Source organism: Oncorhynchus masou, chromosome 18, assembly GCF_036934945.1.
Source record: "Oncorhynchus masou masou isolate Uvic2021 chromosome 18, UVic_Omas_1.1, whole genome shotgun sequence".
Taxonomy (NCBI): Eukaryota; Metazoa; Chordata; class Actinopteri; order Salmoniformes; family Salmonidae; genus Oncorhynchus; species Oncorhynchus masou.
In genome coordinates this window covers 55,445,147-55,467,104 of record NC_088229.1, presented here as the reverse complement: position 1 = coordinate 55,467,104, position 21,958 = coordinate 55,445,147, and the positions used below count along the sequence as shown (strand labels likewise).

The 21,958-nt window shown below is 40.7% G+C and overlaps 1 protein-coding gene across 1 annotated transcript; it reads left to right on the top strand.

Moving 5' to 3' along the window:
• The first annotated feature begins 1,296 nt into the window (after positions 1-1,296).
• Positions 1,297-21,909, top strand: LOC135504860 (scavenger receptor cysteine-rich domain-containing group B protein-like). The gene is made up of 7 exons (XM_064923761.1): positions 1,297-1,378; positions 9,449-9,668; positions 15,185-15,236; positions 17,949-18,017; positions 19,497-19,811; positions 21,009-21,109; positions 21,322-21,909. Exons 2-7 carry the CDS (start codon positions 9,606-9,608, stop codon positions 21,457-21,459), a joined length of 738 nt encoding a protein of 245 aa, XP_064779833.1. The 5' UTR covers positions 1,297-1,378; positions 9,449-9,605; the 3' UTR covers positions 21,460-21,909.
• Positions 21,910-21,958: the final 49 nt, after the last annotated feature.

Sequence of the window (21,958 nt, the reverse complement as noted above, 5' to 3'; positions counted from 1 at the left end):
TTATGGGACTCCCAATGACAGTCGGTTGTGATACAGCCTGGATTCAAACTAGGGTGTCTGTAGTGACGCCTCAAGCACTGAGATGCAGTGCCTTAGACCGCTGCGCCACTCAGGAGCCCAATAACCAAACAACGATGGGGACTGTCAACTGTCGCGGCCAGAAGATTTAAAATGATTAGATAGGGGGTGTAATCATAAATACCTGTTCTATTGTTATAATGATGAGTTCTCTTCAACCAGATGAAAGAATCACCCCTTATCAACCAGAATCTGCAGAATCACCCCTTATCAATTATGTGATTCATTGGGATTGGGGCAGGGGGAGGGGGGGGGGATTTGAGGGGTCTGTGTATGGTACATCCATTTGTTGTTGGAAAATGGGAATGAGAACTGTCCTGGTTATGACAAATGGACAGGACAGTGGGATGATTGGCCATTTGATAATAAAATCCCTTTGATTGCAACAACGGTGAGATGCAGATTACGCAGATTCGCTTTGGAACCCCTGAAACGTTTGTTGTTTTCTCCAAGCCCATAGCAGGATGGTGTACCCGTCTGTGTTGTCTGTAGACACAGATCCAAAAAAGTGTTACAGCTCCCCCCCCCACCACTAAGATTCCCGTTGAGATGAAACAGATGGATGAGATTGGAGCTGACCCCTGATTCGCCTATGAACTTCAGTGATCCTGCTGTGAGGGAGGCCATCTTGAAGCAGGTGGTTGTCACCGTCTGTATATTGGACTTTCTCGACTGGCGCTCTCCGGTCCGGATGCAAATGAGACTTGGCTCAGACCCAGCAGCAACGGACGCTAAAGTCCACTTCCATTATTTTTCTTTACAAACATATTTCAGTTATATAATGCAGTCATAGAGATCAATTAAGAGTAGTACTAAGAGTATTTTATGGAACCCTACGATATAATATATTCAGTAAATGTCTGTCTCTGCTTTTCAGATAAAAGCCAAACTGAGAGGTCAGTGGATGTTTGACGACGTCAAACTGAGTTGGAAAGTACAGCTGAACAAATAGATTATCCACCAGAAGAGGGGAAAGCGTATATTTCCACATGCAAAGTGGGAATTCAGGTTTAAGCATTTCATTGCACTCTACACTCTTCTCACGATACCTTAATTTGTGAAAAGGAAACAGATGTCGAGTTTGACCAGTTGTGGCCATAGTTTTGCACAACACTTTGCATAAAAAATGTGGAATTTTCCCAGTTGCGGCCATATCTTTGCACAACACATTGTATAACTCTCCAGAACATATTGGGAGAGGAAAATAAATAGAGAAAACAAGAAAACTGAGTCAGAGTTAGAGTTTGACACTGTCAAGTGTGTCCATCACGAGAGCATCACTATTGATCTGCACTGACAGGTAAAGTGCATTTGATTCTTATATATTGCTGAACAATTGCTGTAATTTCATCAGACATTACTACCATGTTATTATTTCCTAAAATTGTATACCTACATGAAATTCTAATTGAATAAATGGAACCAATGGGGAGAGTCAATTCCATGAATTCGTTAAATTCATGATTTTGGTATTTCTATGACAGTATAATTTTGATATCAATGCGGATGACACCAACATCACCCAAGAGTACAGTAACCGTTTTGTTAAGGATGTTCTTTTCAAACAGGTTTCTAATCTTAAAGATTCAATTCAATATGGATCCAACATTCTTGACTTATCTCCAGTTTATATTTATAATTTGCTCAGTCACTAATATAGAGTATATCAGTTATTTTCTATATGACTCACTATTTCAGATTTAAATTTAACTAGACCTGTAAAATGTAAATTGTCCAGTATTGACCCAGACTAAGTCCCAGGTTAAGGTTGATGATTAGGTATTGCATCATATCATGTCTTATTTTCTTTAACCGTCTTTGTGGTGTGTGTGTGTGTGTGTGTGTGTGTGTGTGTGTGTGTGTGTGTGTGTGTGTGTGTGTGTGTGTGTGTGTGTGTGTGTGTGTGTGTGTGTGTGTGTGTGTGCATGCATGCCTGCTGTTAGAGTGCCTAGTGAAGGTATTCACATGCCTTTGCTACATTCAATTACATTTTTTTTACTGTTCTACAGAAGTAAATAAAAAACAAAGATGTCTTGATTCCAATGTTTTTCACACCCCAGGGTGAATACTGAAGCACCTTTGGTGGCAATTACAGCTGTGAAGAATTTTGAATAATATTCCAATGTCTTTGCTCAACTTTTGGGGGTGACATAAATCCATTGTTTTTGGCAAAATTGCTCAAGATCAGTCAATTTGGTCGGGAAACATTGATGGACAGCAATATTCAAGTGTTGTCTCTCAAGTGGACTTAAGTCCGGACTGAGACTGAACCATGCAGGACCATGCAACACCTCTTCGAAAGCCATTTTGATGTGTCGTTGACCTTCACATTCATTTAATAGCCTGCTGAAAAATACAACAATCCCAGTGTTAGGTTTTCCTCTAAGTTTTTACCTTGTCAATTCCCCTTTCATATTTATTTTGGTCCTGAGAAAACTCCTCAGTCCTTAGCCGTGACAACAAGCATAACCATAACATGATGCTGCCACCACAATACATGTGGCGGGTTTCACTCCGAGATGGGTTCCCAAAACTTATGTTTTTCATTTTGGCCAAAAAGTTACATTCGTGCTATTTATTAGCAGACACTGTTTTCCAGAGCGACTCCCAGGAGCAAATAGGGTTAAGTGCCTTGCTCAAGGACACAGCGACAGATTCTTCACCTAGTCGGCTCAGGGATTTGAACCAGCGACCTTTCGGTTACTGGCTCAATGCTCTTAACCTGCCACCCCACTGCATTGTAGTATTACTTAATGGCCTTGAGTCAAACAGGAAGGATGATTTGGATTCTTCTTCTTTTTGAACAGGTTTCCTTCTTCTTATTACGTCATAGTGGATATTGGGGTAAATTTAGAAATGTTTAACATTCAGCATCACTCTGTCAAGGGAAATATAGTTTTCTTTCTAACATATACTGAACAAAAATGATAAACGCAACATGCTGTTTAATCAGCTTCTTGATACGCCACAACTTTCAGGTGGATGGATTATCTTGGCAGAGGAGAAATGCTTACTAATGGGAATATAAACAAATTTGTACACAAAATGTCAAGAAATAAGCTGCTTGTGCATTTGGAACATTTCAGGGATTTCTTATTTCAACTCATGAAACCTGGGACCAATACTTTACATGTTGCGTTTATATTTTTGTTCAGTGTAGATATCTACATATATTTCAGGATGTTGTGTATCCCTGGAAATAATCAGAATTCCTGTAAACATTACAGTTTTGAAAAAATAGTGGTCTCTTGGCACAACTTACCCTGGGTATGGAGTAAGTTAAGCCACCTACACATTTCTGTACTGAGTGAACTATTCCCTCTAACCTCTAAAACCACGTCTATCTTTATTTCTCAAACACAGTTCAACATAATTACTTTTTGAATCATTTTGACACAGGTTTAACACTTAACAAATACTTTGTACTTTTTGTAACACTACACTTCTAACATGCAGTGCTGTGAAAAGGTATTTGTTCCCTTTCTGATTTTCTCTATTTCTGCTCTTTTCTGAATGTTTTCAGATCTTCAACCAAAACCTAATATTATATAAAGGGAACCTAAGTGAACAAATGACACACAATGTTAATACTTAGACTGTTTCATTTATTCAATTAACAAACTTATGCAACACCCAATGCCCCTGTGTGAAAAAGTATTTGCCACCTCACACTCAACAACTGGTTGTGTCACCTTTAGCTGCAATGACTGCAACCAAACACTTCATATGGTTGTTAATCAGTTTCACATCCCTATGGAGGAATTCTGTCCCAGTCATCCATGCAGAACTGCTTTAACTCGGTGACATTGGTGGGTTTTCGAACGTCTTGCCACAGCATATCAATTGGGATGAGGTCTGGACTTTGACTAGGCCACTTCAAATGTGTTGCTATTTAACCATTTACATGTAGACTTGATTGTGTGTTTTGGATTACTGTCTTGCTGCATGGCCCAGCTGCACTTCAGCTTCAGCTCATGGACAGTTGGCCTGACATTCTCCGTTAGAATTCTCTGATACAGAGCAGAATTCATAGTTCCTTCAATGATGGCAAGTTGTCCAGGTCCTGAGGCAGCAAAGCATCCCCAAACCATCACACTACCGCCACCATTCTTGACCGTTGGTATCAAATCAAATTGTATTAGTCACATGAGCCGAATACAACCTTACAGTGAAATGCTTACAATACGAGCCCCAAACCAACAATTCAGTTGAAAAAAATACGAATAAGAAATAAAAGTAACAAGTAATTAAAGAGCAGCAGTAAAATAACAATTGCGAGACTATATACGGGGGGATACCAGCACAGAGTCAATGTGCGGGGGCACCGGTTATTTGAGGTAATATGTACATGTAGGTAGATGATAACAACAGAGAGCAGCAGGGGTGTAAAAGAGGGAGGTGGGGGGGCACAATGCAAATAGTCTGGGTGGCCATTTGATCAGATGTTCAGGGGTCTAACAGCTTGGGGGTAGTAGCTGTTAAGAAGTCTCTTGGACCTAGGTGCTCCAGTACCGCTGCCGTGCGGTAGCAGAGAGAACAGTCTATGACTAGGGAATCTTTGACACCGCCTTTGGAATAGAGGTCCTGGATGGCAGGAAGCTTGGCCCCAGTGATGTACTGGGCCTTACACTACCCTCTGTAGTGCCTTGCTGAGCAGCTGCCATAACAGACAGTGATGCAACCAGTCAGGATGCTCTCAATGGTGCAGCTGTAGAACCTTTTGAGAATCTTTTCAGTCTCCTGAAGGGGAATAGGTTTTGTCGTGCCTTCTTCACGACTGTCTTGGTGTGCTTGGACCATGTGTCATCGGCAAACTTAATAATGGTGTTGGAGTCGTGCCTGGCCGTGCAGTCATGAGTGATCAGGGAATACAGGACGGGACTGAGCACGCACCCTTGAGCGGCCCCTGTGTTGAGGATCAACGTGGCGGGTGTGTTGTTACCTACCATTACCCCCTGAGGGCGGCCCGTCAGGAAGTCCAGGATCCAGGTGCAGAGGGAGGTGTTTAGCATATTGATGAGCTTTGAGGGAACCATTGTGCTGAACGCTGAGCTGTAGTCAATGAAAAGCATTCTCAAATAGGTGTTCCTTTTGTCCAGATGGGAAAGGGCAGTGTGGAGTGCAATAGAGATTGCATCATCTGTGGACCTGTTAGGGCGTTATGCAAATTAGGAGTGGGTCTAGGGTTTCTGGGATAATGGTGTTGATGTGAGCCATGACCAGCCGTTCAAAGCACTTCATGGCTACAGACATGATTGCCAAGGGTTTGGTAGTCATTTAGGCAGACTACTTTAGTGTTCTGGGGCACAGGGACTATGGTGGTCTGCTTAAAACATGTTGGTATTACAGACTAGGACAGGGAGAGGCTGAAAATGTCAGTGAAGACACTTGCCAGTTGGTCAGCGCATGTTTGAAGTACATGTCCTGGTATTCCGTCTGGCCCTACAGCCCTATGAATCTTGACCTGTTTTAAGGTTTACTCACATCGGCTGCGGAGAGCGTGATCACACAGTCTTCTGGAACAGCTGGTGCTCTCACGCATGTTTCAGTGTTATTTGCCTCGAAGCAAGCATAGAAGTAGTTTAGCTTGTCTGGTAGGCTCGCATCACTGGGCAGCTCTCGGCTGTGCTTCCCTTTGTAGTCTGTATTAGTTTCAAGCCCTGCCACATCTGACGAGTGTCAGAGCCGGTGTAGTGTGATTTGATCTTAGTCCTCTATTGATGCTTTGCCTGTTTGATGGTTCGTCGCAGGGCATAGCGGGATTTCTTATAAGCTTCAGGGTTAGAGTCCCACTCCTTGAATATGGCAACGCTAGCCTTTACCTCAGTGCGGATGTTGCCTGTAATCCATGGCTTCTGGTTGTGGTATGTACGTACGGTCACTGTGGGGATGACATCATCGATGCACTTATTGATGAAGCCAATGACTGATGTTGTGTACTCCTCAACGCTATCGGAGGAATCCCGGAACATATTCCAGTCTGTGCTTGCTAAACAGTCCTGTAGCTTAGCACCTGCTTCATCTGACAACTTTTTTATTGATCAAATCACTGGTGCTTCCTGCTTAAATTTTTGCTTGTAAGCAGGAATCAAGAGGATAGAATTATGGTCAGATTTGCCAAATGGAGGGCGAGGGAGAGCTTTGTATGCATTACTGTGTGTGGAGTAAAGGTTGTTCAGAGTTTTTCCCTCTGGTTGCGCATTAACATGCTGATAGAAATTTGGTAAGATGGATTTAAGTGTCCCTGCATTAAAGTCCCCCGGCTACTAGGAGTACCGCCTCTGGGTGAACGTTTTCCTGTTTGCTTCTGGCGGAATACAGCTAATTCAGTGCCGTCTTAGTGCCAGCATCAGTCTGTGGTGGTATGTAGACAGCTACAAAAAATACAGATGAAAACTCTCTTGGTAGATAGTGTGGTCTACAGCTTATCATAGATACCCTACCTTATCAGAGATACCCTACCTCAGGCGAGCAAAACCTTCTAGACATCCTTAGATATCATGCACCAGCTGTTATTTACAAAAATACATAGTCCGCCGCCCCTTGTCTTACCAGACGTGACTGTTCTATTCTGCCGATACAGCGTATAACCAGCAAGATGTATGTTGATAATGACGTCATTCAGCCACAACTCCATGAAGCATAAGATAGTACAGTTTTGTAGTTTAATCTTCCACATAGGTCATCAATTTTATTTCCCAAAGATCACAGGTTTGCTAGCAGAATGGAAGGAAGTGGGGGTTTCTTCGATTGCCTACGAATTCTCAGAAGGCAGCCCGACCTATGGCCCCTTCTCTTCACGTTTTGACTATATTATTCCATACAGCTAGGAGGATGCACTTTCATGATAGGTTTAGGACCACATATTGAAGCTTTTACAGAACCCAACTGATGTATAGGACACTTTTTAAATTATCTACTTTGGTTTAGACAAGCATCATGAAACCTCTGACACAAACATCTATTTGACTGGGTGAAAATCTGTGTTTTGCACAAATCATCTATTGAATTATTCAAATAATTGTCGCTGAGGCAAAAAAATGTTTTGATCACTCATAGCCAAAGATACACTACATGACCAAAAGTATATGGAGGCCTGCTTGTTGAACATCTCATTCCAAAATCATGGGCATTAATATGGAGTTGAACCCCCCTTTGCTGCTAGAATAGCTTCCATGTTGAAATTGCAGCGGGGACTTGCTTCCATTCAGCCACAAGAGCATTAGTGAGGTCGGTCAATGATGTTGGCCAATTAGGCCTGGCTTGCAGTCGGCGTTCCAATTCATCCCAAAGTTCGATGGGGTTCAGGTCAGGGCTCTGTGCAGGCCAGTCAAGTTCTTCCACATCGCTCTCGACAAACCATTTCTGTATGGACCTCGCTTTGTGCACAGGGGAGTTGTCATGCTGAAACAGGAAAGGGCCTTCCCCAAACTGTTGCCACAAAGTTTTAACCTTTCTGGTGCAGGCCTTCCGCTAGTGACCCACCTCGACAACATCCGATGAAATTGCAGATCGCCAAATTCAAAATACAGAAATAGTCATAATAAACATTCATAAAAATACAAGTGTTATACATCGGCTTAAAGATTAACTTCTTTTTAATCCAGCAGCTTTGTCAGATTTCAAAAAGTCTTTACGCCGAAAGCATACCATGCGATTATCTGAGGACAGCGCCCCGCTTACAAAAGCATACAAACATTTTCCAACCAAGTAGAGGAGTCACGAAAGTCAGAAATAGCAATAAAATGAATCACTTACCTTTGAAGATCTTCATCTGGTTGCATTCACAAGAATCCCAGCTACACAATAAATGTTTGTTTTGTTCGATAACATCCCTCTTTATATCCCAAAAACTCAGTTTTGTTGGCACGTTTTCTTCAGTAATCCACTGGCTCAAAGGTGGTCAAAACATGCAGATGAATACATCCTAATAATACCAGTAAAGTTCGTCGAAACATGTCGAACAATGTTTATAATTAATCCTCAGGTAGTCAATTGTCTAAATAATCGATAATATTTCAAATCGGACAATAGCGTATTCAATAGAAAGGAAAAACAACCTAGGGCACGCACTCGGTCACACACGCAAACCAGCACTGCATGATTCCTCAGTCCACTGACAGAAAGGTCTCATTCTTCTTCATTTTTCAGAAAACAAGCCTGAAACAATGGCTAAAGAATGTTGACATCTAGTGAAGGCCATAGGAACTGCAATCTGGGTCCCAACCCATTAGATACTCTATAGGCATTCAATTGAAAACTACCCACATCGAAAAAATTCCACTTCCTGGATGGATTTTCCTCTGGTTTTTGCCTGCCATATCAGTTCTGTTATACTCACAGACATGATTTTAACAGTTTTGGAAACTTTAGAGTGTTTTATTATATGCATATCCTAGCTTCTGGGCCTGAGTAACAGGCAGTTTACTTTGGGCACGCTTCTCATCCAGACGTCAAAATACTGCCCCCAAGCCATAAGAAGTTTTAAGCACAAAATCTTCTAGAATGTCATTGTATGCTGTAGCGTTAATATTTCCCTTCACTGGAACTAAGGGGCCTAGCCCAAACCATGAAAAACAGCCCCAGACCATTATTCCTCCTCCCCCAATCTTTACAGTTAGCACTATGCATTGGGGCAGGTAGCGTTCTTCTGGCATCCGCCAAACCCAGATTCTTCCATCGGACTGCCAGGTGGTGAAGCGTGACTCAATACTCCAGAGAATGTGTCCCCACTGCTCCAGAGTCCAATGGCGGCAAGTTTTACAGCACTCCAGCCTATGCTTGGAATTGCGCATGGTGATCTTAGGCTTGTGTGCGGCTGCTCGGACATGGACTAACAGTTATTGTGCTGACGTTGCTTCCAGAGAAGTTTGGAACTCGGTTGTGAGTGTTACAACCGAAGACAGACAATTTGTACGTGCTAAGCGCTTCAGCACTCGGCAGTCCCATTCTGTGATCTTGTGTGGCCTACCACTTCGCGGCTGATCCGTTGTTGCTCCTAGACATTTCCACTTCACAATAACAGCACTTACAGTTGCCCGGGGCCGCTCTAGCAGAGCAGAAATTTGACAAACTGACTTGTTGGAAAGGTGGCATCCTATGATGGTGCCACGTTGAAAGTCACTGAGCTCTTCAGTAAGGCCATTCTACTGCCAATGTTTGTCTATGGAGATTGTATGTCTGTGTGCTCAATTTTATACATCTGTCTGCAACGGGTGTGGCTGAAATAGCCGAATCCACAAATGTTTTTAATTGATTTTATTGAACCTTTATTTAACTATGCAATTTGAAAGGGTGTCCACATATATTTAAGTATGTAAATTCAACCAACCAATAGGAATATATAAACATCAAATACATATTTCTGCAGTGTCAAGTGGAAACATAACCAACACTGTTACGGCAACTGCGCTACCCGCAACTGCAGTGCTCTCCAGAGGGTGTTTCGGTCTGCCCAACGCATCACCGGGGGCAAGCTACCTGCCCTCCAGGACACCTACAGCACCTGATGTCACAGGAAGGCCAAAATGATCATCAAAGGACATCAACCACCTGAGTCACTGCTTGTTCACCCTGTTATCATCCAGAAGGTCAGTACAGGTGCATCAAAGCTGCGACCGAGAGACTGAAAAACAGCTTCGATCTCAAGGCCATCAGAAGGTTAAATAGCCATCAGTAGCCACATTAGAGGCTGCTGCCCTATATACATACACTTGAAATCACTGGCCACTTTAATAATTTTTACATATTTTGTATTACTCATCTCATATGTATATAATGTATTCTATCCTATTCTACTGTATCTTAGTCTATGCCGCTCTTACATTGCTCATCCAAATATTTATATATTATTAATTCCATTACTTTACTTTAGATTGCGTCTATTGTTAGATATTACTTGTTAGATATTACTGCACTGTTGGAGATAGAAAAACAAGCATTTTGCTACCACCACAATAACATCTGCTAAGCATGTGTATGTAACATTGAACATATTAAATATGGTATGCAATCCCATCTTATATTTAAATAAAAGGCAGTAAAACTGTTTAAAGGGAATCAAGACTTTCACAAGCAGGGCTGACTTTTCTCTTCAGCTAAGTTTTATAGCCAAGCTTTTAGAATTGGGGCGATTTTCAGACAGAGACAAATATGGGTGATCAATATACATTTTTAGGCAGTGTAGTAAACTATAAACCAATCATATTTAGGAAGTACATTTCCTTGGAAAGATAACTGCCTGGTGGTTCTCTGTCCATAGGCTATAGACTCCTCTATTTAATTACATGTGCACCTGATCTCACATGTAGACTAGAGCTATTTTCCTTTTCAATATTAGGATTTTTTTTATTGCACATCGACTCACGTTGGTTGATTTTACATTATCAATATTACTTTACACACTGTAAAAAAAACTATAGTCTAATCATATCCATGTACATTTCCTTGCAAAGATAACTGCCACATGATTCTACTCCCATGCATTGACACTAGGCAGCCTACGCTATTTGTAATTCATAGCATATCATACTAAACGGTGTTTCCTCGGATTTACGTACAGAATATTACAAACTGCTCTGTGACCAGGTTGCGAGACCACACTTACTGTATAATAGGTACACTTGATCTTGCATGCCCGACTAGAAGAGGAGAGGTAGGCTACTGAACTTGAAGCAGTGTATTCTGAGTGTGTGAATAATGTGACAGATTTGATTTTAATACAACAGATAGGCTAAAGCATACAAAGAACATTTCCAAATCATTTGCACAATATTTTCATTCCAAAGTTTCCTGCGTGAATGCAGCCCTCTAGACTGAATGACAGCATAAGCATAATCGTTTTAGTTATTTTTTGCCAACTTGAAGTGCTTCCTACTGGGTATCACGGTCGTGTCGCCGGCGATAACAAACATGACAAAAATAATTCTCACAGGATAGCAGCCTACATCTTTTGAAAAAAGGTGCTATCTAGAACCTAAAAGGGTTATTTGGCTGTCCAAAGAACACTGAGGAACTTGAAGCTCTCGACCCACTCCACTAAAGCCCTGTCGATGTAAAGAATGGGAGTGTGCTCGGCCCTCACTTTCCCGCAGTCCACGATCAGCTCCTTTGTCTTCCTGACGTTGAGAGAGAGGTTGTTGTCCTGGCACCACACTGCAAGGTCTCTGACCTCCTCCCTATAAGCGATCTCATCGTCGTTGGTGATCAGGTCTACAGTACCACCGTCGTGTCGTCTGCAAACTTGATGGTGTTGGAGTCGTGCACTGCCATGCAGTCGTGGGTGAACAGGGAGTACAGGAAGAGACTAAACACGCACCCCTGAGGGGACCCCATGTTGAGGGTCAGCGTGGCAGATGTGTTGTTGCCTACCCTTACCACTTTTTGTCACACCTGGAGTACTGCCCAGTCAAATGATCAAAATATATACAAATCGTTCTCATCAGTAACGTTTTTGTTAATGGTTATTGTATTTATTGTTATTTTAGATTTTCTGTCTCCCTGATATCACTTTCCACTCTGTGTCACAGCTGCGGGAAGGATGTTTAGATAGGGAGTGCTGTCAACAGGGTGGGTTTATCAGGGGGTACTGCAGCACCCCAACCTCCCGTGACTAGGGCCTGTATGCAGAGGGGCATCAGAATTCAAATAAAAACATGTCTTAACCTTTTTGTAGTTAACAAATCCAATATTGAAACGTTAGAACTAGAGTAACATTAACAAGCATTGAAAAGATGAATCCATTCTTCTCAAATTAAAAAAAAATCTCTCCGTTTTTGAATCACGATTGTAATGTCAGTAGGCTAATAGGCTATGCTTCGGACACACACACAAACTGGCAAAGATTTTCAGCTGGCAGGCAGACAGACACTGGAATAAGTTTGAGTGACAAGAGTGAGGTCTTTAAATAGGCGCTTTGTTGCATTTTTTTGTGGGACTGGAAAAAAATGCTGGAATGTAAAATAACGTCATTAACTGGTTCCCATGCTTTTAAAATGCTGGTTCCATTCATGATTCTGATTCTGTTCCTCAAAAAACATTATTTTCAATTTTCGATTGTTCCCTGAACCGGTTCCAACCCCTGCTTTACAAACTCACTTCAATCTACTTTTTTCCACAGCCTCAGGTCAAAGCAATTCTTTCTGAAATAACTCTGTGATTCAGTCCATATCTTCCGCAGGTTCACCAGATGATACTGACACTGCTAATTGTTTGGACAAGGATGTTTTTGTGAAAGGAAGGATTGTGGTTGTAAAAAGTAAATTGTTTGGTTCGGTGAGATTTAGAAAAAAAAACTCTAACCTTGTAAAAGGTCAATGAATAACACTCTCCACTGAATGACTATAGAAAGTCTTCCTCCTATACACATACAGTGCCCAGTGAATAGTGCTGAGCGATTAGAGTTTTTTGAGGTTGGTTTCAGTTAGATTATTAAAATAATCACGGTTTTAGATTTTGGTATCGATCATTTACTTTAACATTAAACACATTATGAAGTACTGACATTACAATGATTTTAGGAAATTCCAAAGACAAAAATAGTGAACATTCAATTGAAAATATTACATTGTCAAAACATCAATCGAAAAGTAGAATATATAATAAAATATATCAGAAATGGTCAAATATATCAGTTGTGTATATTACTTTGATTACTTTATTATTTTTCATTCCTTAAAGTACTCATCTCATCTCTGCTCAAGCAATAGCAGACAGACCATCTACGTCACGTGCTCCCAATACTGTACTGTCTTTAGTTATCCTATTTACCTAGCCTGCCTAAGTATGCTGCAGAGCTGTCTGACAAAATCATTTTACTAGTTCTTCCAGTAGATAAGGAATATTTTCACGAACTGTCTGTCCCTCTCGTTGTTGTGCTGTACACATTCCTCTCCCATGTGGTCTATGTGGTCTGTCCGTCTGTGTATCTAACCAACCGTAGCCTGCATGAAAGTGTATCCATCCAGATCACTGTATAGACTTCTTTGGAAAGTAAACCATAACAAAACTCATTTTGAACACGAGGCTCCACTCTTACATCCGGCTAGTTAGCCCCCTGCCCCAAGAGAACTCAACATGTGCAGGGCATGTTACAAGCAGAAAAGTAAATAAAGTCTACTTATAAACACAGAAAACTGGGGTTACATGTAGCCTAGTCAGCGTATGGAAAAGTCAGAGGCAAGCTAGCCAGCCAGAGACTTCAGAGAACGTCGGCTACTTCATTAGGTTACCTGGATAGTGGTGAGAAACAACAGGCCATCCAGAGGAGGTTTGCAGCGGACACTGTAGCCTCCATAGAAATACGAATTAATATGTCTATGGTAGCCTCCTTGTTTGACAGGCAGATGGTGGGACATCCTTTTTCCACAGGGGTGTAGGAAAAATACAGTTTAAGACAAATTTGTACATTTACCTGCTTATGATTTCTGAAATTTGATAGGCTATTTTAGTCAACCTGTCTAGTCAGTCCTGGCTTACCTGCAGCTTCTTTTCAGTCATAACTTGTTGCCCTATAAGACAAATAAATTATAATGCATAGGCTAATAAATAAATCAGCACTGAAGAACAAATGTCTTATATCATAAATCGGTGTTCCAGCTGTGTATTTGATCTGCGAGTGTGCTAGCACCAGCCGAGCAAGCCTCCCTCTTTGGGTGCGTTCGTAAATTCACTCTGGCTACTCCGATTTCAGAGCACTCTGTCTGAGTGTGCCAGAGCGCAGAATAACTGAATTTACGAACGTGCGTGAATATGACCGGTGTCAGTAAATTTCGGCATAAAAACATAATTATTTATGACAACAACACAGTCACCAACGCTCTAGATAACATGAAAACAGCCAAACCAGATCTGCTAGGGCATGTAAAATGGTCAGAGTGAGGTGTTCTCTCATTTGCGTCTTGAAGTAGATAGCAAGCTTGCCAATGTCAGCAAATTAGCTTGGGTGCTTGACTGACTTTATGAACCTCCTTTGGCACTCCAGATTGAATTTCCGAACACACACACATATATGAGTCTAATATAAAGTTTGTATGTCCGAACTCAGAATCAAATATGCTTCCAAAAAATAACATGGTCGCTGTGGTAGAACGTTTAAGCACAAGCTTGATGTAGTCATTCATTGCGTGCTATAAATATGGGACCACATACCTAACTACTTTGATACACACATAAGTGAATTTGCCCCAATACCTTTGGTCCCCTAAAATGGGGGGGGGGGGGGGGTCTTGATACAAAAAGTGCTGAAATTTCTAAACGGTTCAACCCGCATGGATGACAATACCCTCAAATTAAAGCTGACATATTGCACTTTAACGTCATAGTCATTGTTCGGTTTCAAATTCAAACCTTTTGGAATATTGAGCCAAAAGAAGAAAAAAGGCTTCACTGTCCCCATAATTAGAGGGCACTGTACTATTCAATAGGAGGAAAGGTGTTTTTGATTGAAGAGTTAAATCAAACATTTCAGAACAAAGATTTGACTACACAATAACAAGAAGGTTTAGATATTAACTTTGTTATTGTGCTTTTCATTGGGACAATTTTGTATTAACTGACAACTGTAGATACCCAGATGAAAAATACTATAGTACACTGTAGTATTACTATGTTTATATATTATAGTATTCACTGTCGTGTTCTTGCAGACTTTACTGTAGTATTCACTACAGTGTTGAGGACATGACTGTAGTATACTGTAGTATTTACAGTACTATAGTAATTACTGTAATGGAGGAATACTATAGCGTGTAGTATAGTATTCTACAACATTCTATTGTAAGTACTTCACATGATCGAGGGATACTAGTGTGGAATATAGTATTATACAGTATATTAGTTTACTAATGTTTACTACAGAATTCTATAGTAAGTACTATATTATTCTATAGTAAACTGTAGTATTTTTTCATGTAGGTATCGTTCAAATCTCAAATGAATTCTAAATAAAAGCATTGGGTATCACTCAAAACATTAAATGGCAAAGACGTAACCAATATTCCAGCATTTGTCTGGACACTCCAATCAGATAACAGATAATAAACCCTACAGATTATTGTTCCTTGTTATGGAAGTCATTATCATAGTGTGTTCTCTCTTTGTGTCATAGGGCAAACAGTCTACCATCATGCAGTGGATGTTATTCCTAGTGCTGTTCTCAGGTCAGTGTCTTTATTCAATGTCTACTCACTATCATCAAGTGTGAGGCGCAAAACCAGGGGTTAAGGGCCGTCAAAAATTTTTTTTTTCTGTTTTTATTTAAATCATTGTACAACAGCTGAATGAAAGTAACACTACCAAGGTCTGACAGAAATGGATCAGTGTAATTTCCTAATAGTTGCTGGTTGAAAATACAATCTACACAGGACCTTCTAAATCAGCAGGTTTTGCATGGGTGGAGTTTCGGCTTGCCTGGTGAAATCACTATTGAAATAAATGTTTTAGGTTGTAATCTTTCACGTGACTGGGAATACATATATGCATCTGTTGGTCACAAATATATTTTATAAAAAAGGTAGGGGTGTGGTTAAAAAAAAAAGTCAGTATCTAGTGTGACCACCATTTGCCTCATGCAGGGTGACATCTCCTTCGAATAGAGTTGATCAGGCTGTTGATTGTGGCCTGTGGAATGTTGTCCCACTCCTCTTAAATGGCTGTGCGAAGTTGCTGGATATTGGCGGGAACTGGAACACGCTGTCGTTACACGTCGCCCCAGAGCATCCCAAACATGCTCAACGGGTGACATGTTTGGTGAGTATGCAGGCCATGGAAGAACTGGGACATTTTCAGCTCCCAGGAATTGTCTACGGATCCTTGCATCATGGGGCAGTGCATTATCATGCTGAAACATGAGGTGATGGCGGCGGATGAATGGCACAGCAATGGGCCTCAGGATCTTGTCACGGTATCTCTGTGCATTCAAATTGCCATTGATAAAATGTAATTGTATTCGTTGTCCGTAGCTTATGCCTGCCTATACCATAACCCCACTGCCACCATGGGGCACACTATTCACAACGTTGACATCAGCAAACCACTCGCCTACACAATGGCATCTGCCCGATACAGTTGAAACCGGGATTCATCCGTGAAGAGCACATTTCTCCAGTGTGCCAGTGGCCATTGAAGGTGAGTATTTGCCCACAGAATTCGGTTAACACACCGAACTGCAGTCAGGTCAAGACCCTGGTGAGGACGACGAGCATGCAGATGAGCACAGAGACATCTGTGGCATTGTGTTGTGTGACAACTGCACATTTTACAGTGGCCTTTTATTGTTCCCAGCACAAGGTGCACCTGTGTAATGATCATGCTGTTTAATCTTGATATGCCATACATGTCAGGTGGATGGATGATTTTGGCTAAGGATAAATGTTCACTAACAGATGTAAACAAATGTATACACAAAATTTGAGCGAAATAAGCGTTTTGTGCGTATTGAACATTTCTGGGATCTTTTATTTCAGCTCATGAAACATGGGACCAACACTTTACATGTTGTGTTAATATTTTAGTTCAGTATACTTGCTTGAATTTATTTTTTTGGGGGGGGTTGCAAAAATGCTGTTTTTCTTTCTTTTATCATTTTGTTGATGGAAAACTATTACAGTAAGGCAGTGGTGGTAAAAGTACCCAATTGCCATACTTGAGTAAAAGCAGTGGTGTAAAGTACTTAAGTAAAAATACTTTAAAGCACTGCTTAAGTCATTTTGGGGGGTATCTGTACTTCACTATTTATATTTCTGCCAACTTTTACTTCCCTACATTCCTAAAGATAATAATATACTTTTTACTCCATACATTTTCCCTGTCACCCAAAAGTACTTGTTATTTTGACAGGAAAATGGTCAGAGTCACACAGTTATCAAGAGAACATTCCTGGTCATCCCTACTGCCTCTGATCTGGTGGACTCGTTAAATACAAATGCTTTGTTTGTAAATTAGTGTTGGAGTGTGCCCTTGGCAATCCGTCAATAAAAAAATATATATATATTTTGCTGTCTGGTTTGCTGAATATAAGGAATTTGAAATGGTTTGTACTTTTACTTTGGATACTTAAGTACATTTTAGCAATTATATTTCCTTTTAATACTTAAGTATATTTCAAACCAAATACTTTTAGACTTTTACTCAAGTGGTATTTTATTGGGTGACTTTCACTTTTACTTGAGTCATTTTCTAATAAGGTATCTTTACTTTTACTCAAGCAACCATACACCTTTTTTTCTATCTAGAACCAAAAGAGTTTCTTCTGCTGTCCCATAGGAGAACCCTTTGAAGAACCAGTTTTGGATCCAGGTATAACTCTTTCGGGTTCCATGTAGAACCCTCTGTGGAAAGGGTTCTACATGGAACCCAAAAGAGTTATACCTTTTTTTCTGTGTAGTGGTGACTGTAGAAATAGTAGTATTGAGTGTAGTAGTACAGCATCAGTAATGTACTGTAATGGTAGTTACTTATGGAAGTAGAGGCGTTACTGACTGAAGTACAGTAATATTGACTTTCTAATGTTTTATTGAGCCCCCCCAGTATTTTGGTTCGAACAGTCGGAAGATGTGGTTTGAACAGTGGATTCACTCCACAGAAACCCCAGCGTTGAGCTGAGCACAACTGCAGATCCGAGTCACACTGTTTGCTTACCAAGTACCGCTTCCCCCTAATTTGGCTATTAACAAGGCTCGAACTCGGGACCTCTGCCTCGCAAACATTCGTGACCACCCTCCTGAAGTGTCTCTACCCGTTGCTATATTGATTGCGTAAAGGGAGACACTTGACGAGTGAGTTTCACAGATCCCAATCTGCTTCACATGCTTATGTAGAGGGATAAATTATGAAAAGTGTATTCTGATTTTGATTCACTTTTTCTACTCTAGTGAAAGACGTAACAGAGCCAGTAAACGGAACTATGACGGCTGCCTCTACAGCTGTTATGACAACAAGAGGTAATAATGCTACATGTATGGGGTCTGTTCAGCCTTTGGCTCAACTTGCCCTGGCCAAATGGCACAATTTCCCCCAAAGCAAAACATTTATTATATTAGCCCACACAGCTACAAGGATTAGGGTTGCATAGTTACCAGATAATTCCATGTCCCATATTGAGTTTATGCAATTATACTAAAAATACTATGCAATTACTGACAAAATGTAATCATTTGTATGGGGTCTTGTATATCGTTTGAAACCTCAAACACAAATTCACTTGACATTGGGGAAATCTGTTTTTTGGACCAAACTCCCTACATTCTTTCATGTGGTTTCTTCCTTCACAGACTCCATGAAATGATGATGGCCTCTATCTAAATATTTGGTCACATGATTCATTTTGTGTATGGTTTCCTAGAAACAAGGGTTGGCTCATCTAACCCTTTGGCACGATTTATCCCACGCTCCCCTACTGCTTGCAGTTGAATCAGAGCCCTCTCCCCTACTTTTAGTTGGTAATGGGAAGTTTGGGTCTTTATACTGATTCTGATCTTTTAAATTCTTCAAAAGAATCAATCTATAGACTCTTTAGATTCGTTCCTTTGATTCAATAATGCCCAGAGGCCAATGCATACAGGACCTCTACCAGCGAACAATGAACTCAAAACTCAAAAGAATCATGATTCTACAAGACTCTCGTTCTCTCTGTCATTTCTGACTGAGACTAATAAAAGTGGGCTTCAAAACAATGTACATTTCAGATTGCTAGGCATATAAATAAGATTATTTCTTGATACCTTTAAAAAAAACAAGGTTTAGTTGCAGCCGCAACCGTACTAGATTGTGAACGACTCGTTTTGGCGGATTGCAATTGCTTCGCTACCGACGGGAGATTAGCAGATTATCATTAATATTAACTGCAGCGACCCCTCGAGTTTGTTGAGAAGAAGCAGGCTGTGTAATGTTTGGTTCTACACAGCAGTGTCCATTCATTGCGTACATTTTTACACCATGCAATCAATTATCGGTTCTAAACATGTCTTTTCCCTTCTCTAAACTGTTTGCATGATCTATTTTGCTGTGCGCACATACTGCATGTCTGCTGAATAATATATAAACCTGCTGAAGAATATATCCATCCTGCTGAAGAATTCATTGTGGCCAGCAGGTCAAATTTAACGACTAAAAGGAATGAGTTACTCGTAAAAACTAACCCTGACTCGAGTCAGCAAAAAGAGTTATACAGTTTGAGAACAATTTGTTCTTTTTGAACATCACTACTTTCAGTGAGCGTGAAATAAACACTCCAGAAGCTAATTGGTAGACCAACAGCTTTTATAGACATTGGGATACTTACTATTCATAATGATGTCCTACTTTATTTTCTATTTATATATTGTGCAACAACACTTTTTTTGCCATCAAGCACACCATGAAGACTTTCTTCTCCTCTATTTTGACATGTACCCATCTGTCAATCTCTCGGTCTTCTCCAGAGATGCCCACCATCCGCATGGTGAACGGCAACAACCGCTGCCAGGGCCGTGTGGAGGTGTTCCACATCAATCAGTGGGGCACGGTGTGTGATGACTTTTGGGACATTCAAGATGCCCAGGTGGTGTGTGGGCAGCTGGGCTGTGGCACCGCCATCTCAGCCAATCCTCAGGCCTACTTCGGCACCGGCTTGGACCCTATCCTCTTAGATGATGTAGACTGCAATGGAAGCGAGATAGATCTCACAAACTGCTCCCACTTAGGCTGGGGAATGCACAACTGTAACCATAATGAGGACGCTGGAGTCATCTGCACAGGTAAGGGATTCGATTCTAAGGGGTTGTGTGCTTTTACTTATCAATGGGAACGTGTATAAAGATTTCGGAATTCAGATATGACGTCATTGTTTTAGCAGCGCTAACAAACCGTGCAAATACGTCCGCCAAACACCGGCTTCGAGGGCACTAGCACTTCTACACAAGGGGTTACCAACATTCAAATAACAATCGACATATTTTCATTAATAACGTTTCTAATGAAAATATGTCATTCATACTATTTCATCCTTCCACAAGATATAGTCCCGACACAAATGTAGCGTTGCCAGAGACGCGACACAGTCGTTCAGCCTTTTTATTCTGTATGTATGGACACGACCCAGTCGTTCGTTCTTAATGTTCCATTGCTATATTGGCTGGAAACGTTATTGCTACAGCAGCTAGCCAACTACGGCTAATTTACAGTCATTTCAGAAAGTGCAGCCAGAATATCAGCAAAGTAGTTACATTTGTTTAAGCCGTTTTCTAGTAACATTAATTTGGATGCATCCATAACAATGAGCTAATGAGGCGCGATTTCGACTGGCTGAGAAACGCTGCCTGCCAGCAAGGTTTATACAAATCTCCGTTGTTGAAAACAAAATTTCAGTCTAAAAGAAATGTGAGGTAATGTCTGTGGATTGCGCAGTCTGATGGAACAGAGTAAATAGGCATCATAGATTTAGACAAAGGTACATTTGTGCAATAGACACGTGCTGGCGTTGTATAATACGTTAATAAATCAGCACTTTTTTTTGTTTTTCAAATTGCCGGAGTATTTGAGATAGAATTGGGATCATGTATGAGTAATTGAGTGCAATGTACAATAGGCGAACTTCGCAAACTAGGAATTTGTGGTAAGTGATGGAGGCCACCATCTTTATGCACCTCCGCTATTGTGTGATAATGATTGTTTGTGCATGTGAAGCAACCAAGACAGGACTGTTACGGGAGAGATTGCTCTAAAATTGCTGTATATTTTGATTGGTAGAATATACACTATATACACAAAAGTATGTGGACACCCCTTCAGATTAGTGGATTCGGCTATTTCATCCACTAATCTGAAGGGGTGTCCACATACTTTTGTGTATATAATGTATGTGGACCACTCTTGCTTTGGTTACCACTGCTAAATTAAGCCTTTTCCCCAGAGAAATAGTGTGATGTTCTACCATCTGTGCTGTCTATTGATAGAGTCCCCCACTAAGACGATACAGATGGTGAGAGTGGAGCTGACCCCTGATTCACCTACGAACTTAAGTGATCCTGCCGTGAGTGAGGCCATTTTGCAACAGGTGTGTCTCACCCTCTACTCAACTGTATATTGGGCTTTTCAACCGGCAGACTCCGGGCCCAGCAGGAACAGACCCAAAGTCCAATGCAATTCTTTACAAACATATTTCAGTTATAAAACGCAGTCATGGATATCAATTAAGAGTAGAACTAAGAGTAAATTATGGAACCATACAATATTATAAAATATATTCAGTAAATGACTTATTTTCAGATAAAAGCCCAACTGAGAGCTCAGGGGATGTCTGACACCGTTAAACTGAGTTGGAAAGTGCAGCCTGATGAAGAAATTTTCCACAAGAAGGAGGTGGGAAAGAGTCCGAAAAAGAGGAGGAAGAGGTCAGAACTTTAAATACACATAGGCAAATATACAGTGTACAAACCATTAAGAACACCTTCCCAATATTAAAAGGTACTATGCACTATATTCATTGATTAGAATGTTTTTTTATTACCTAGAGTAACTGCTATAATGCTTGATATTGAACGATAATGCTTCCTATTGAATTTCTTTATATAACCATAAGATAATTTTTGCTTTAATACAGAAAAAACAAGTTTTATTGTAAATGTGTGATATACAGTTCAATGTTTAAACGTCAAAGGACTATTTTTTCATATTTAATTTACCCTATAATGAATAACTTTAATTAGCATGGAGCCTTACTTTAAGAGAGGCAGGTAGCCTAGTGGTTAGAGCGTTGGGCCAGTAACTGAAAGGTTGGTGGATCGAATCCCCAATCTGACAAGGTAAAAATCTGTTCGTCTACCCCTGAACAAGGCAGTTAACCCTTTGTTTCTAGGCCTTCATTGAAAAATAAGACTTTGTCCTTAACCGACTTGCCTAGTTA

Excerpts from the sequence above, each read along its gene's own strand:
- LOC135504860 (XM_064923761.1), top strand. The coding sequence starts at position 9,606 with ATGATCATCAAAGGACATCAACCACCTGAGTCACTGCTTGTTCACCCT. Across the intron at positions 9,669-15,184 it reads ACCCTGTTATCATCCAGAAG|GGCAAACAGTCTACCATCAT; the intron begins GTCAGTACAGGT and ends TTTGTGTCATAG. Across the intron at positions 15,237-17,948 it reads ATTCCTAGTGCTGTTCTCAG|TGAAAGACGTAACAGAGCCA; the intron begins GTCAGTGTCTTT and ends TTTCTACTCTAG.